The sequence below is a fragment of the Thalia democratica genome, chromosome 4 (assembly GCF_965202585.1).
Source record: "Thalia democratica chromosome 4, ktThaDemo2.hap1.1, whole genome shotgun sequence".
Lineage (NCBI taxonomy): Eukaryota > Metazoa > Chordata > Thaliacea > Salpida > Salpidae > Thalia > Thalia democratica.
Genome location: NC_139168.1, coordinates 64,565,786 through 64,584,557, shown reverse-complemented (window position 1 = coordinate 64,584,557; position 18,772 = coordinate 64,565,786). Strand labels below are relative to the sequence as shown.

Genomic DNA, 18,772 nt, shown 5'->3' with positions numbered 1-18,772 from the left:
TATTTTAAATATTGCTGTGCTTTTTTAGTTTCAGTTTTTACATCTTAGAGCTGCTTAGAAATTATCTTACAGTTAAATAAATGTTAACTTTACTCTTTTGCACTATATGTGTATTAATGTGTTAACGAATAAGTTAGTCAGAATACTGAAAAAATGTACTGGCCGCACAAGTCATAAACTGAAAAAAATTACTGTAAATCAAGCTTGAATACTTGAACAACTTATGTAAGTTTTAAAAACTAAATTAGTATTATATATACATATATATAAACCGTTTTTCATACTTCGAAAATTAAAAAATATAATCATACAATTATTTTTAAACATTTCGTTATAATGACTTATGTTTTTTTTTTCAAAATCCTCGAATTGTGTAATCGTTTACCAGTTGCTATATAAACAATCGAGATGATTCATTTTTGCACGAAAGGTCTTTCTATTTATGTTTACTTCACTATGTGCATAAAATTATTGTATTATTAGTTTTTTTTTTTGTGTTTGTTCGAAATTATTTCATTTAGAGCTTAAATATTGTTTGTTAGCAACTCTCATTTTCAGTATGAAAACTCTTTTTTTCTAACAAGATATTAAAAAAAGTTTGATTCAAAACAGTTAAAGTAGTACACAAGTTTTCAAATATAACTTATAACAAAATTAAAACTACGATATAAAAGTTTCTTTATTTTAAACAAACTTAATGTAAAATAACCTCAAATTACTTTGAAAACGTCCGGGACTCACCAAACTAAAACGAGTCTGAACTAAAACTTATCTTATTTTCAGAGAACGATAAAAACTGCATTGATATCCTGCTAAAAACTTATGAAACACAAAAGTTGGCAATATGCAGCTTTTAAGTTATATAACATTCTTAAAATAAAGCTTTAATATGTGGTCGTTTAAGTTGATGTAATTTTTAGCTGAAGTATTTTTTGTAAAAAAAAGCTAAAGATTTAAAGGTGCTTTATGTATCTAGTTTTATAATTATTTATAAAGTTTAGCTTCACATAAGTTTATTTTATTTAAATTCGTTATTAATGATTAACGAACAACAATTGCTTGTATTATTTTTTATCTACTATATTTTTTGATATTCTTCAAATATTTAAAGTGAAGTTTTATTTCTTTAATTAATAAATTCTTTATCTTTCGTCTCATCGAAAACAAATTAGAAACAAGATAGAAACATAAAAAGTTACTAGCCTTGCTAGAGTTTATTAAACGACAAAAATGCGCTTAAAATATTTTGTCCTAGGACTTGGTGTACGAAAAAACTTTACCGTTATAAGTAATTAAAACAATCATTCACTCGTTTTTACTATAAAAAAAGTAAAGCATTAAAGATATCTAAAAAATATTTTTTGATGGAAAGTATCATAATTCTAAATTATATTCATGTAAAAATACATGTTACCTATACAAGTTATTTATGAAAAATTTAAATTGCAACTGTTCAGCTATTAAAATTAAAAGTGTTTAAATGGCTTAAAAGTAGTCTGGTTTAAAGTTATTTGGAGATGTTGAGCTAGTAGCTTATAGAAAAATTATTTTATATTGATTTGTACGTTTTGTTAGTTAGCTATCCAATAAAATGTCATTGAAGTAATGTATATTTACTGCTAGTTATTAAACTATGAAAGTTTAAAGTATTAAAGTTTTTAAACTTTGCTAAAATGAAAATAAAGTAAAACCCATAGTCTCCAAAATTACACAACAAATAATCTTAATATTACATATAGTATAACGTTTTTAATTTTTAAGTTCTTATGATTACACGCAATTTTACTTTTTTACATAGTTAGTAGTCTTATTAAAACTCAAAAATGGAAAAATTAAATCTAAACTTTAAGTAAAAAATCGGTTTTGTTATAAAAAGACTTATCGATACTATCAAAAAGGCTCATTTCAGATCACCAATTAATCTATTATTAAACGTTTTGTGTAATTTTAACCAAAACTAAACTGAATGTAGACATATTATTATGATTATTAATTATATTTTTTGATAAAAAGATAAAGCTTTAATATTTTGTTATTAAAACTAACGACCATAAAACCAAAATGAACCAATTTAAGATAGAAAAGATTTTTTGTCTTAAAGCTTACCACTTACGTTTAAAAACGTTTTCGTTTAGAAAACTTTTTCAACAAAACTTTAAAAAAAAGTCATGAAAATTTAGTAACTTGTTGTTATGCAACAAAAAGTATAACACTTTTCGATATGAAGATTTTCTTATTCGGAAATCCGTTTGATGCAACATCCTGATATTATGTAATGTTTGATTAAAATAGTACAAATTCTTAATGTTGTGTGTATGAACAGTGTAAAACATGTCTCAAATACGTAAAATAAGCCTCAACGACGTCGTCCGTCTCGCAGAAATAACGTCGGGCAAAGTCAAGCTCGCGCCAACCAACGAAGAACGTGCGCGAGCCTCGGAAAAACGCAAAGAAGCCGAAAGTGACAAAGCGAAGGACGTTCGATGCGGATATTGCAAGCATCGGTGCGGAACGAGGGACGAGCTGGCAGACCATTACAAGACCGGCTACCACCTCCACAACCTGCGGCTGCACTTCGTTGAAAAAGACCCGGTCGCTTTGAGCGAATTTCAGGCGAACGGAGCGAACGCTTCCGATTCGGAAAGTGACGCGAACGGAACAGTACCTTTGGTGGATTCGCTTTACTTGAGCGACTCGGAACCGGAAGAAAAAGCCGTCAAAGTTTACACGCAGTTCAGCAACAGGCTTCCCAAGCTTTATTTTTCCAACGAAAGGGGAGAGTGCTTTTCCGTGTACAAAAAGCTGGTCTACGGCAGGAAGAACACTCAGGTCCAAAAGGAAATAATTCCCCTTTGCCGGGACTTGCTGACGTCAGCGCACCGTCAGCTTTGGGCGGTCGTTCTGTTCAACGGCGACCGCTTTGCCGCGGCCGTTTTCGAGGGCGACGTGCCGGTGGTGTACAAGACATTTCACTTCTACCACACCGCCGAGCGCAAAACCGGTCAGGGCTCGAGCGGGAACAGGAGAAAGAACAAAAGCGGTTCGAAAGACTTGAGAAGGTGCAACGACGCCAGGAAAGCGGGCGACATTTACGAGCTGCTGATTGGATGGAAGGAGAGTTACCTCGACAAGTGCGAGCTCGTTTTCATGAAAGTTCCCCCCTTCAAAATGGGAGTGTTCACCGGAGGGAAGAATCCCGTCTTCGCGAAGAAAGACGCGAGAATCCGGCAGGTTCCTTTTTCGACCAACAAGCCGTCGTTCAAGGAACTGGTCAGAGTTCACACGGAGCTCTACTCTGTGACTTGGTACGACGAGGAATCCGCTTTGAACGTTTTTAAAAAGAGCGAAAAAAAAGAAGCCGCGTCGAAGATTAAAAAGAGCTCTTTTAAGAAGAGTTCGAATCCGGGAAAAAATGCGCGGCAAAGAAAAGAGAAGAAGAAGCAAGAAATGTATTCGACGCCGTCTACCAACGACATTTTGCAAAACAAAGCGTTGGACTACACTGGCTTGGTGAGCAAATGTTGAGTGTTCAATCTGAACAAAGCAAGAAAGTTGTTGTGAAGCCATCTTAGATCTTACTAGTTCTAAAATCTTATTGTATTTAAAGGTTGTGTATTTTTATCAAAATGTGTACATATGAAGAAGTTCTAGTGGTGTACTTATTCGGACAACTTTTTGTAAACAACCGGAAAAACTTACTAAAATGATATTTGCTGAATTCAGTAATTTTTAATAAACGACAAAAAGTTTACTTTTTGAAGTTAAGAATGACATTAATATTGAATAAGTACTTTTATTAACCAGCTCAAAAATTTATGAACACATGTGTAAGATATAATTATAAAAAGCTTACACTTACTTGCTTTGTACAAGGTCTTTTCTAGGTAAAAAACGGCATTGAGGAAATATTTCTTAGCGGATCAGGTCAAATAAAAACTAGTTTTTAGTTTTGTTTGATTAGTTTTTGTATTAAACATAGACTAATAAAAGCATTAAACAACTTATTTCTGCTTTAATTAATTGAATAAACAACAAAATTTTACAGAGTGAAATTAACTTGTTTCGAACACTGTTTATTTCAATAAAGTTTTGTTAACAACAATTGATATAAACAAAAGCTTAGTCTTACTTCTACTTAAACTTAACCCGTTACAGTTAGCATAGTATTTTTAAGTTCAATTCTAAAGCAATATAAAGATAAAAATACAAAACAAAGGACTAGACTTTGGTATTTTTTACAGAAAGAAAACTAACCGAGCTATAATCAAAATTTATTGCACACGAATAAAAAACGTAATGAAAAATGTTTAAGTTGTTATTACATTACAAGCATAGAGTAATAATACATAAATATCTCAGATATTCAGAATAAAATTTTAGTTGTGCTCAAAAGTTAAATTATTATTTAAGTTTTACAAAATTTCAAGCTTTATTTTAAACTTGCAAAAAAAAAGATGAAAATGTAAATTGTAAAAATAAAGAAAAAAATACAACAATAACATTTTGAAAAGATTATTTTAAACAATTAAAAGTTTAACATAAATAAGTCGTCCAGTATAATAAAATAGAACTTCAAATAAACTAAATAGAAAGTAAATTAAAGGTATTTAAATAATATCTAAGAAATACCATATGTTAGTACTTGATTTAAAAAAAAACTTTAAGTCAAAAACAGATTTAAACCTTTATAGTTTGTTAAACATAATTAAACCTTATCAACATAGTTTTTTAAATGTTTTAAAAATAGTGTGATAGTTTAGTTAAAATTAAACTACTTTTTGTTAGTAAATTGTTTTGATTTTAAATTTTCGTAGCAATAAAGAATTATTGCAAATAAATTTAAGAATGAATTTTTGCAATCAAAGCACAAAAAGTATAGATAAGTTTAAAGTCAAAGCTAAAAAGTGTGTATCTTTTGATATAATTCTTTCTCTTTATAATTTTGTTATGGACTACGTTTTCTTTTAACTTAACTTGGTTTATTATTAGTAAAAAAATTCACACTGTTTTCAATAAGTATTTATTACAAATTACACTTGTGATAGAATATCAGATATGTTAGTTCACTTTTCTCATTTTATATAACTTTAAAGTTGAAATTTAATGAAAAATATTTTCAAAAACTAAAACCAAAACTTTAAAGACATTTTAAAGATTAATACCAAAAAACTTTTTTGCAGACGTTCCACTTATTTTTAGCATACATTAAACTAACAAATTAATTCAATTTGAAAGTTTTATTAATACAAAGTTTAATAACTTAAAAGAAAAAATTAAAAAAATAACTCACAAAAATGTACCAAATACAGAAGTAAGTTCAGCTAAACTAAAGTTGAAAACAAAACGGTGGATATTGAAAGCCATATTAAAATCCATAAGACAAAAAATTAATTCTACAAAATATCTGCAAAAATAGTTTTAATAATCCAATTAATGTTCAAGAATACAAAAGATATAGAAACAAAATTTCAAAAATCAAAACAATATCAAAAAAAGCTTACTATGAAAACATGCTTAAAACCTCTGATTAAAATATATCCGAAGTTTGGAGAATAATAAATGACCTAACCAATAGGAAAAACAGCAAAACTGATTCCCACACTAGCTAGATGTAAATGAAAATTATTTTACCAAACCAATTGAAATAGTTAGTAATTAAAACACTCACTTTGCTTATATTGGTTTACAGACGTGTACAAAAAAGTGAATCTCTAAACCAGGGCTTCCCAAGCTTTTTTTCAAATGGCCCCCTTTAAAGAAATTAAAAAATTCATGGCCCCCTCCAATAAGATTACTCAAAAACTACCATAAAAACACACCTAAAACCTTTTTTTTGCTCTTCATCAGCAACTCCATAATATCTAGTGTAAATTTCAAATTATGATCTCATGGCCCCCCTGTGACTCCTTTACTGCTCATGGCCCCCAAGAGGCAACCTGGCTCACTTTGCTAAACCCTGCTCTAAACTAAGCTAATAAAATAAAAAAATGTTAGTAACTGTTTTTTCTGGTTAGTTGTAATAGAATCAGAGATATTTAACATTATACAAAACTTAGATTCAAACAAGGCCAATTGTTATGATAATAACTCAGTTAAAATACAGTCCAGTTTCTAAAGTTATAAGTGAATAGAATAATCACGCATATTTTGAAATTAAATATTCAAACTGCTTAAGTTAGCAAAGGTAATTCCAATATTTAAATAACTCAAAAAAATTAGCAAGTAGCTACAGACCGATCTCAAAATTATCTAACTTAAATAAAGTAATTAAAAAAGTAATATTCAACCGTTAGTATAACTATTTTACTAAAAACAATAAATCTATTCAAATACAATTAAAAATTTGGTTTCTGAAAGGGTCTCTCTACCACAATGGATTTTTTTTTTGAGTTTGTAGAAGAGGTTCTGAATAGGTTTGATAAGAAAGAAGCAGTATGTGTGGTGTTACTTAATTCAAATAAAGCACTTGACAGTGCCGATACAAGGATTTTGCTAAACAAGTTAGAATGTTATGGTGTAAGAGGGAAAATGCAATTGTTAGTTAAATCTTATTTGACTGAATAGGAACAGTATTTTAATTTCTGCGGGTATGAGTCAACATGTGAAAAAAATTGACATAAGAGTAGCACAAGATTCAGTCCTAGGACCTCTTTTATTTCTTATACAAATTAATAACCTATAAAACAATCTAGCTTAAAAGTCTTAAATTTCGCAAACGATACTTAACTATATAGAACATTAAAAAAACACATATTTTCAAGACAGTGATAACCCTTAATTTTAAACTTATAAAGTCTCAAATTGGTTTAAAAAAGTAAACTTAAATTAAATATAGATAAAACTAAAAGTATATTATTTCATCCAGTTAAAACCACTTTTTGGAAAAGTGTAAATTTTGAAGTCAAATTACGTAAAACAGTTGTAAAAGTGGTTAAAGTTATAAGTTCTAAGGAGTAACAATAGATAATGATTTAAGTTGGGCAGAACACATTAAAGTGATAAAAAGTAAATTATTAAAGGCAATTGGTGTGTTTATAAAACAAGATACTTTAAAAAAAAATTGTACTCAATTTTCAATTCACTTTTTATGAGCCATATAAAGTATGGTCTGTTATTCTGGGGCAGAACTAATAGAAAAAAAGTTAACGAAATCAATGTACTCATAAATAAAGCACTCCGGTGCATTCTTTATAAAAAGTACAATGAGTGTGTAAGTAATTTAAAATAACAAAAAAAGTGTTAAATGTTTAAAATTTATTCAAATACGAGTTGGAAGTTTTTGTGTTCGAATTTGTGAATAGTTTTTTACCAGTAAATTTTATACGTTACTTTAAATTTATAACTAAAGTACATATCTATTCAACAAGGTCCATGAGGTCCAAAAACAATTTTTTTCTTACTAAGATTTAAAAACAGTAATGGTCATATATCACTAGCTTATCAAGGTAGTAAGCGTTGGACAGACCTACCTATTGTCAAAAAACCAAAGCCATTTTGAAAAGATCCAGGTTAAACTGAAGGATGATTCATTAAATTACCAACTAATTAAATAGAGTTTACATAAAATGAACAGGAATATTTTTAACTATAAGGGGTAGATTAATGTTTATTTTTAATCTGAATAAGTATTTATATTTTTTTAAGTTTATTAATTTGGTTTTAATAGCATTAGTCCAGTCTGTTTGTAGAAAGTAAAGTGGTAACTTGTTTTCGTTTTGTTTTTAGTTTGTTAGCATATTGGTAAACAATTTCATTACACTGTCTACATTTATCTGTGTAAATAAACTTGTTAATCTTTGTATATATTTAAAAAGTTAAATATTTGAATCATAAGCTGAAATTACTGATAAAATTTAAATTGGTAATAGGTTGACTTATTTTATGATTATTATTGTTTTGTACTTTTATTTTTTGTAAAGAAAACTATTTTACTATTTTAATTGTTTTTTTGTGCTTGTTTACATTTTTGTTTTGGTTCGCTTAAACTCTTATATTTAGATATTTATTCAAATTTTAAAAAATTGATAGTTTTAATTAAAAAGGTACATTTATTTTATTCTTATTTTTTATTTTTTTTATTAATAATTATTAGATACAGCTTTATTTTGATATTTTTTTAATATACTGCTTTATTTTGTTTTTTTTATATTTCAAGTGTTATAGCTTTATTTTTAGTAAGTTAAAACAAGTTGATAGTAGCGACCAAATTCTTAAACACATTTTTCAAAACTTTTTTATTTTATTTATTCAATTTTGTTTTATCATGTAAAATTTATAAAAGGTTAAACTAATTGCTAAAGTTATTGATAAATTTTAGATTTAAAAACATTTAAGATTAAAACTTTACTATTTAATGTTAAGTTCAATATATATTTCATGTGTGTTTAATGTTTGATACTATTATATATAGTTTTTTTTTTGTTTAGGAAAATATTTAAAGTTGGAAATTTCAATAGTCTCATTTTTCATTCAGTTTTTCGTTTTAGAGTTTAAATTTTGACTGTTAAGATTTTTTTCTTAGTTTTTTTGTTCATTGTAATTTTTATTAAAGTTGGATATGACCGAGAGGTATTTTTGTGTACCCACTGGGTCCTACCCAGGTCCTTGAATCAAAGATTTTTTAATCAAATTTTTCGTTTTTTTTTTCGTTTTTGTTCAATAAACTATTAGTATTTCATTAATACGTAATTAATGTTTAAACAGGTAAAATTCATTTTTCATACAATTTTAGTTTAAGTTTTTTAAAAATGTATCAAGATAAAATCGTAAACTTAGTTTTATCAAATTTTTGAAAAAAGTCAGCTGTGCAAACAAAAAAGTACAGTCATAAAAAGTGACACCTATGCAAAACTGACAATATGCAAAAATAACTTATCCTGCAAAAATGATGCTGTGTAAAATAAACGTGCAAAATTGATTGGGTGGGAATTGATTCGGGTGGGAATAGGTTTAGGTTGAAACTGATCGGGTGGGAGTTTTACCCTGGTTGTAATGTTTGTTTAAGAATTTTTTATTAAGAATTATATTATTAGGACCATGTTTACTTAAATAAAAACAAACAACATTGCCTAAAACTGTTGAAAGTTTAAAAACTTGTGAAGTTCTAATGCAGTGCTCGGAAAACTGCATCCTATGGTTCAATTGCGGCCCATCAAGGGTGAAAAGGTGGTCTGCAAGCATGTATTTTTGTTTAAACGGCCAATGAAAGATACTACCATTGGCCAGCAAATAAAATAATTTGAAACTTCCACTAGATATTCTGGGGTTTGAAGCAAAGATAAAAAAGGTCTTAGGTAAAATTTACGATATATTTGAAATTTAAATTAGATATTGTGAGGTTGGAGTGTAAAGAAAAATCTAAAGCTACAACTGCGGCCCGCTTATATTACTAATTTTGAAATTTTGCTTGCGACCACTAAACACTTTCGGACCCCTGATCTAATCGATTTAGTACTTTAATTAACTTGTTTACTACCCAATGTTTAGTTGTTCAAGATATTAAATTCAGATATTTTTTTTACTGCTTGGTTGTTCTGCAGTTCTTACTGTTCACACTATATATAAAAAATTTGGTATTTTAGATTGAAAATGATATTTTATTAAAATTTTGAGAACTTAGTTTTGTTCAAAAAAAGCTACAGCTGTAAAACAAAAAAGTACTAACAAAATTTATAAAATATATGTTGTTTGTTTAAAATCAAACTAAAGTCATGTATCAAAAAGTGAATTAATATAATCCAACTAAAATCGTAGCTTAATTTATCAGAACTACTTGATTTACTTACCACTTTTTATTTTTTATAACTACTTTTAATACAATAAATAAATTAATAATGTTTTGTTAACCCTGAACTATGCTCGCATTATTTGGCTTGACTTTTGCTGCTGTATATACTGTCCTAAATCCGAGTATTAGGCAATACAATAGGCTTTTCAGTCTTCATAGTTTCATTGGCATAATTAAACTTAATTAACAGCTTTATTACATTTAGTATTTCATATTGTTGCATTATTAAGAAGTGACTTAAATTGTTAAACTTGATTACCCTTCGTATTTAAATAAAAATCTCACAGTAGCTTGAAATACTTGACAGAATTTTTTTTTATTTCTCATATAAAATAGTAAGACAAGTAAAAAGCATTTTAAATCATATAAACTTATGTTTTGTTTATATAAAAGTTGTGCTTATACAGTTTTCAAAGTTTGGACATGATAAATTTTATACTTGTATTTTTAAATTAAAAAGTGTGCAAAAGTTTAAAAAAATTGATATGAACTGCAGAGAAAAATACATAGTTAATTAGCCTTGCAATGTATAAAATTTTTACAACTAGCTGTAAAGTATACGCTAATACTTCGTATATGGAATCGTTAAATATTGGAAAGCTGCTTTTTAGTTGTTTGTTTACTTCCGAATTTTCTAGTTTAGTAAAATATTCAACTATGTTTAATTCAACTTAAAGTTCATTTTTTTAATGCTTAACAATAAGTGCTGTGATTTAAAAAAATAGTGCTTAGTATTACATAATTTAAGTTTTACAGAGTTATAATGTAACTGTTAAACATTTTCATAGCAAAATTGTACTAGAAATAAGGTGTTATTTTAATTGTGATATATAAACAAACATATAAAACTATAAAAACTTAACAAAAAACGGTAGTTTAAGTATAGTAATGGTTTTTTAAACACACAGAGAAAAAATTGTAAAGAACATTTAGATTTGTAAAAAAATGTCTTCAAAACTTTCTTACAATATGGATTACAAAAAAAGAGGAACATTTGTCATATTTTGTTACAGTATATTAGAAAGGTTTGTTTAGTAGTCTGGTATTTTAATTATGTAACTTGTTTTCTTTCTTTTTGAAGTTTGACAACCTTTAATTTAGGTCTTCGTTAAAAATAAATTGCACTTAAAGTTTTTTTTCTATTGTCCCCCACAACTTTTACTTTAAAGTTTTACTTTATAAGGAAAAATTTTTCAAAGATTTCATTCTACTTTCACATAAATGTTTTGTTTTATTTCACTGTTAGAACTTTACTGTAATTATTGTACAGTACAAACACATTTTTGGAAACATTCTTTGTATGAAAAAACTAAATATATAGAGAAGGTAAGGTCATAGAACAATGCACTACTATGTATGACGAAGTGAGATTCTACGAGAAAGTTGCACTCAACATGGGGTTTGAGCATGAGGACATCATTCTGTTTGAAAGTCTCACCGCAAAAGAAACAACCGAAGCTTTAGTGTTTGGTTTGTAATGCTTTTTCGAAGAGTGTATGTATTCATACAGAAATTAAAATGAACTTTGTAAGCCGAGTAGTATTTCTAAAACTATGTTTTGAAATTACTGAAAGGTATGTATAATAAAACCTAGACAGTATTTTTTCAAATTAATATAAACTTTTTAAGCAGCAAAAATTCTTTCAACGTTTTTGTTGAGTCCTTTAAGTTAAGTTTAGAAATAAGAACTTTCAATAATTTAATCAGCGTAGTTATTAACTTGTCCTAAAATCATAAAACTATACGTTTTACTTTTAATCGTTTTTTAAAGATTATACATAGTTATTAAAGTTTGTATCATAAAAGTGACGTATTTTGCATCTTTTGGTATCAATTTCTTTTTATTAAGCAAACAAAGCATAACCTTTAAAACTAACAGTTCTGCTTGACTACTGTTGAAAAAAACTTTGTTGTATTCAGTCACAGAAGAAATTAAAATGGCGGGAAGAGACCAGGACTGTGTTGTGTGCGCGATCGTAGCACATGGAGACTTAGATGATGAATTATCGGTGAGAGACAAGGAGTACTCCTTCAGAACGATCTGTGAAAGTTTCAACGCAGAAAAGCTTCCCGTTCTCGCAGGAAAACCGAAATTAATTTTCCTATCGGTCAGCGACGAATTAAAACTATACATTTCATTGAAAAACTGAATAAACAGTAGATAAACAAACTTTCAGTCTTTCAGTACAGTAGATAAACAAAAAAAAAGAATATTTCATAAATACCTAACTTTTTAATACTTAAAATAAGACTTTTGATTTTATTTATTAAGTTTTCTTTCAAACGTCATAAAATATTTTGTTTTTAATATCTTTTTGTTAAAAAGTTTTATTTTACACAACTTAGCTTCAATAATGAAATTAATATTTTAGATTTTTCTAACCTACACAAAAAAACTAAACTAGCTTTATCAAAATTATACTATTTGGCTAATTTTAAGTAACTAAGCAGAATTTATTTAAAATAATACAATCAATAGGTCAACTTTTAAATAGCCTCTTTCATAATCATGCAGAGTTGTAGAGGACCTAAACGTCACCAATTAAACATAATTTCAAGTGACAACTTAAAGAATCGAAAAGAGGTGTTAGCGAATAACAATGAAGAGTTCCGGAACAATTTGCAGCTCCCATACATATCAGACGAAACTGACTGCAACGGCAAAACACCTTTGGAAAGCGACTTTGTAGTTTTTAGCTCGGCTGCTGAAGGTTAGCTGAGTGCAGTTCTAATTGAAGACTATATAATCTTTTATGGACGTTTTTCAAAAAAAAAAAGTGTTTTTTTTCATCATAGTATTACAACAGTGGCTGCATGAAAGCTCGTGTCAACTGAAAATTAAATAAAATGCAACTGTAAATTTAACATTACGTAATTGAAGTATTATGATTGCTAAAATTTTGAACAAATCAAAGAATTCGTTTGCGGTGTGCTTGGTAGAGGATTGGCCACGGGAGTTGCTTTTGTGTTAAGCAAAATTGCTAAAGAACACATTTACCAAAAGAACTTTTTGCAGGTACGACTTTTTATTTTTCAAATTTCTAATTAACCAGTTTTTCTCTAACAACTATACAATTACTTATGTATAACATCAAGTGCCAACATACAAAAAAAACTTAAATACTTCTAACCGTATGTATTTGCTTTTACTCTACGGTTGTTAAGACTAAGCAGTAATAATTTTGGTATATTGTTTGGTAAGTTTTTCAAATTTAAGTTTGTAAAGCTTAGTTACCTAACGCAAATTAAGTAGAAAACTAAACTTTTTAACTTAAATTCTTAGTGTAATTGAAATATATTTCTAGTCTAATTTCATATTTGTTGTAAGATAACTAGTATATCAATAATCTATACAGAAGCTACTTATAAGGGAGTTTTTACCATTAAGGGGCTTTAATTAGTATAGCAATATAAAAATAAATAGGCAATTAATTAATTCAAATTTATATTTTTGTATTTTTATCAATCTATTTTTATTGTAAGTTGTTTTTTTTCTTACATTTTTTTTATTAAACCACTTTCTTCTTCTTCTATGCATAATACACATAGCCGATTTTGGTTGATAGCAGGCCTTTTATAATTAGTTAAAAGTCGTTCTCTAATAATTATGATAGATTATTTTTTAATTTTTTGTCAAGGGCTGTTTATGATATGGTTAGTTTGGGAAACACTGAGTTACACTAACAAACATAGTTACCATAATGGCCCCAAAAATCGAGCCAAAGAGTTTTATAACTGTTGTTAAAACTTTTTAACTATGACAACCTTACTTACCAATATTTGCATGACGATTCAAATACCGACAATTCAAATTCTTAAAAATATCTAAGGGGCCACACCTCATAAAGTAAAATATAAATAATCTAATAAGCTCTAGTAGGCATAATTAATGAGTATAATACTATAAAATGAAAAAAAAAACATTAAAAAAGAATTATTGAAATTTCTAAAAATACTATATTTTAAAACTTACTTTATGCATACCTCAAAAAATAGTTTTATTTTTTATCAATTAAAAATGGCGCATGAAGATCTAATAAACAAGATTATGACGGTAAAAGTCTTTGGTTTTTCAATATTTGTTAAAAGAGATACAAACGAACAAAACAATTAAAACTTGAATTATCTTTTTTTGAATTGTCCGAATATGGATAGTTGTGCACCAACTTTTCTATAATAAACTTAAACAATAAAGTGTAGATTTGTTTATATAAACAACAATATGTTACTGTACAATGTACAAAAATTTTGTGCTTTAGTTTTTTAAAATTCTTACTTAACTAGATGTTAATTAAAACTTTTATAAATGGTAAGAAAATACTGAACCTTAATTTTTTTTTCGTATTTAAATTTGTATTTCTTGATAACAAATATTTTATTAATATTGACTAAAACTCAAAGACGCACATTAACTATTACATTACTTCTTAAATAATAACTAAAAAGCGTGAATATTTACTGAGATAAATTTAATCTAAAATAAATATATACTTAAGAAAAAAATATATAATTTTTTTACTTTCTTTAAAAAGTAACTTCCACACGGTTACATATTGCTGCAATAACTGCTTACTTTAGTCTTCCAAACCTGTCTATTTAACTTAAACAATAAAAAAAAAATTACAAAAAAAAAACAGATACTGACCGACACCAACTATATCGTTGCAAACCTTTCGTTTAGGTTTAGGCGAACTAAAGCTAAAAAGAAATTTCAAATAATAGGAAACGCACCATCATTCAGAAGCCGGTTGACCAAAGTGCTATTTTTTACCAAAAAGACCCCGTTAGTTGAAAAAGCTTTGATTTTAATCTAATATGACAGTATGTGCTTTGAAAATAGTTATTTTCGAAGAACTGTTTATTTTGTTTATAAATTAAAATTATAGTTTGTAACTATAAAATTTTAGCAGTAAGGAGGGAAACAAAAAAGGAAACAGTGACAAAGTTAAAGTTGGGGATTTTTTGGCCAACATATCTAAACGCCTTGATGACACACATGGCTACAATCGAAACGAAGAAAGCTGGAAAACAATAAGAAAGTTGGAAAAAAAGTTTTTTGTTTGCAGTAAAGACAAGTTTCTGTTTGAATATTTGACTAAGGGCCGTCTGACCGCTAAGAAAAGAGGTTTTCAGTTATATAGACGCATTGAAAAGTATTGTTCTTTTCCAAAATAAATGTTTAGGTAAAATAGAAGGCTTTTTTTTGTGTTCAAAAATTATACAAAATTCAAAAGAACTATGATTTCAGTTATTACCTTTTTTCTACAATACTTTAGTAAATTTTTTCTGCAATATTGAAGAAAAGTTTTGGTTTGCCTATTTTTCTTGACATCGTAAAAGCTTTTTAAAATTTTTGTGTTCTTATGAATTTATGTTGTTTAGTGGTATATTTATAAAGTATAACGAACCTAAGCCAAACAGTGTTGTAAAATTTATAAAAATATACTTCGAAGTTCGAAGTAATGCATGAAGTTTGAATAATTTCTTAAATAAATGTAAATTTTTTAAAAAACCTTGGTATTTATTATTATGGACTATTAATTTAAATTCGTAATCCTTTTGTTTACTTCTAAATGTAGAGAATATAATCAAAAAATTTAATAAACACGATAAAGAAATATCGGTATTCATTTTGAGAATACTGTATTTTATATCAAAAAAATTACTTACAAAAAATTCGTCACCTAAACTAGTTATAACCTTGTAACTTGTATGATAAGTTTCAACTCAAACTACTACATACTAATTTGTAAAGAGCTTAACTAGAATAGGAGTTTTGTAATAGTTTTAAAGACAGTTCTTCTTTTTAGTATTAATGTTTATATTTCAAATGATCAAGAAAAACAATACCTTTTCTTATTTTTTTTTTAAATCATCAGTTTTAGTTGTGCAGATGTTTTCGTTTAGTTGGTCAATAAAGTATAAATCAAAAAAAAAAAACTTTCTTACTAAATGTTAAATTTCCAAAGTGATTTTTAAACATTTCTTTTATTGAGAGATTATTTTAAACCTATAAAATTTTTACTGTTTGTATTTTTAAAGAAAATTTTAAGAAAAACAACTAATTCTTTGTACTAAGTACATATAAAACATTTGAAGTTTAATAAAACTAAATACAGTCGTAAATAAAACTTATAAACAAACACAATAAACACTCCAAATTAAGTGTCGTTATATTTATTCTTTGTGTTCAAGCTTCACTATAATTTTGCCTCTAATAAGTATTACCGCTTGCCTATAAGTACTCAAACTTCGTTTTACAAATATTTTGTATAAAAGTTAATAAATGAAACTTAAATACATTTTCATTTAACCTTAATTTATCACTTAGTATTTAAAGTTGTTAGCTTAAATGATAAAAAACTCTTTTAAATTAAAAAATATTTTTTTTGTATATATTTGAGAAGATTAACTTCGAGCAACTTTATTTCTTCCGTTTACAATGAAACATGATTGAAACTTTATTTGAAAAGACTTTACAAAACTTCATTCATTCTTGTATCCATGTAGATTTGATTTATATAAAAGTATTAATATATTTATGTTCTTTTGAAAGTTTAAATTTAGTTTTGTGTTTATTATAAATATTTTTTTACATAAGACAAGCTTACAGTTTAACTAGTCTTTTAGCGATCAGTTTGTTGACTATATCTACAAGTAAACTAAACGTTACTTGAATGAAAACTACAATAAATGTTTTCATCATCAGCGTTTGATATGTTGAAAATTAATATCAAAATGCTTATCGTATGTAGTTACAAAAAAAATGTAAAGGTATACATTAGAAACAAAGATTTATTGAATTAAAATAATTTTCAATTAACGTTTGCATTTGTTAAAATTGTGTTTAACTAAAATAACTTTTTATTTTTACTGATTTAATTTAAAATTTAGATCAACATACTAAAATATAGAGTATTGATTGCAACTACTTAAGGTTATAAATGTTGTATAAAAGTCTTAATTTTTAGTTTTTTTAAAGCCAATTTAAAAAATATTATTTTTTTATATGACTCCCTATAAAAATCTAACTTTTTTATTCTCATAATAAAGCTCTAGTAATTTAAGGTCGGAAAAGTGTTGTTAACGAAAGTAATCTCAGTAGTGTTTATTTTACCACCATTTATCTTTATCTTTTTTAATAGTTCATTTTGGTTCATTTAAAAGTATCATATTTAATTATTGTTAACTTAAGCCTTGTGTATGAAATAAAAATAATCTGATTATTAAGTATCTAAAATTTTTTGACAAACTCAAGTCAGCTTACACGTATACTTTAATACTTTTTTAGGATTGTTGTGAAAAAAGCATACGTACTTAAAAAAATGTTTTAAACATCAGTTTAATCAAAATATTTATTTAATTACTTAAAACAAACAATCTATAAATACAAGTAGCAACGTAGAAGGCTTGAGAAAAATACCACATGTAGAATGTTAGCTATAAATGCAGCGAAAAACAACAAAACAACATCATTCAACTAATAAACTTAGTAGAACAGAATGAAAGTCTTCGTAGCAGTTTTGCTTTTGGCAATTGGTCAGTTTTAATTTGTACGCTTTATAAAAAAAACTGTATTCGTTGTATATTTTTAGTTAGTACATTAAAGTTTAAAAAAAAGACAAACCATACAAATTAAATAAGTTTAATAAAACTGACTAAAAATAAAAATATTTATAAGATTCATTGCATACATAAATTTATTCAAATACAATTTTTAAAACAAAATAAGTAAAAACAAACTTTTCTTTTTAATTTGTTTCTTTTACATAAAACTCTTAAAGCCTATTTTAGAAATATAATCAAATTTATATGTATTTTTTCAAATGAATCATTTTATTAACATTTTTTTACAACAGCCGCCTCAGCTGAGGAACGTATCATCGGAGGATCTGATGCCTCAACTCCAGTGCCTTTCCAGGTTTCCCTCCAATCAGGAGGATCCCACTTCTGCGGAGCTTCCCTTCTCTCAACCACCCACGTCATGTCAGCTGGTCACTGCAGAATCTCCGGATGGCAATTGTTAGTTAATACTGTTGTGCTATGAGTGTTACAAAATTTTCTGTTTTAAATGCTTTTTTAATTTGTAAAGTTTGCCAATTTACCATAATATGCTAGTGGTTTAAACCTATGTGTTTGTTGAATTTATGTTTGAATATGTTGTTCATTTGAAAACTTGTACGATAAAGTTGTGCTTTCAATAAAAAAATATAACTGCTTTGTTTAAACTCGAATCAAATCAATTTACCAGAATAATATAAAGTTTAAAATTAAAAAATTGAATTAAAAACTTCAAACATAATTTTAAAAACTATGTACTTGTACCGTGCTAGAAAAAAAATCTAAATTATTTAATACTACTTGTTAAAAATATATTAGAAATACTTCGTTAATATACAACATTCTCATGACTTTCATTTTTTGATTACAGCGCAACTGTTGCCCTTGAAGGACTTCAGTCCAACAACTTGGCCCAACAGATGAAAATCAGTACCTGGGTTGTTCACCCCGACTTCACCCAATCAGCCATCATCAACTACGACTACTCCGTCATCACCCTCAAGTCTGCCGTCACCCTGAAGTCAGGACTCGTCGAAACCATCGCTCTTCCAGCTGCCGGACAAGAATTCACCGGAGTCGGAACCATCTCAGGATGGGGAAAGGTCGGAGGCAGGAACCCAGTTCTCCCCATCAACCTTCAAATCACCGACGTTCCTCTGATGGCTGACTCTGACTGCGCTGCCGTCTGGGGATCCTTCAGAATCACCGCTCAATCCCAATGCGTCGGACTCGGAGGAACTGGATCTTGCAACGTTAGTATTGAATATTAGATTGTTTTTTATATAAATTTGCCACAATGTTCATTACTTAATCTTTTATATTAACTTAACTACTTTTTTTTTAATTTTTGTTTTAAAATTGTCTAAAAGTTCTGAACACTTATAACGTTATAATTAGTAGTAGCTTTTTGAAGTGTGCGCAATA

At 27.4% G+C, this 18,772-nt stretch overlaps 1 protein-coding gene across 1 annotated transcript; it reads left to right on the top strand.

Moving 5' to 3' along the window:
• Nucleotides 1-2,331: 2,331 nt before the first annotated feature.
• LOC145833550 (tRNA endonuclease ANKZF1-like) lies at nt 2,332-3,525 on the top strand. Its single transcript, XM_082940717.1, has one exon. The coding sequence runs from the start codon at nt 2,332-2,334 to the stop codon at nt 3,523-3,525; it is 1,194 nt and encodes a 397-aa protein (XP_082796843.1).
• Nucleotides 3,526-18,772: the final 15,247 nt, after the last annotated feature.

Excerpts from the sequence above, each read along its gene's own strand:
- LOC145833550 (XM_082940717.1), top strand. The coding sequence starts at position 2,332 with ATGTCTCAAATACGTAAAATAAGCCTCAACGACGTCGTCCGTCTCGCA.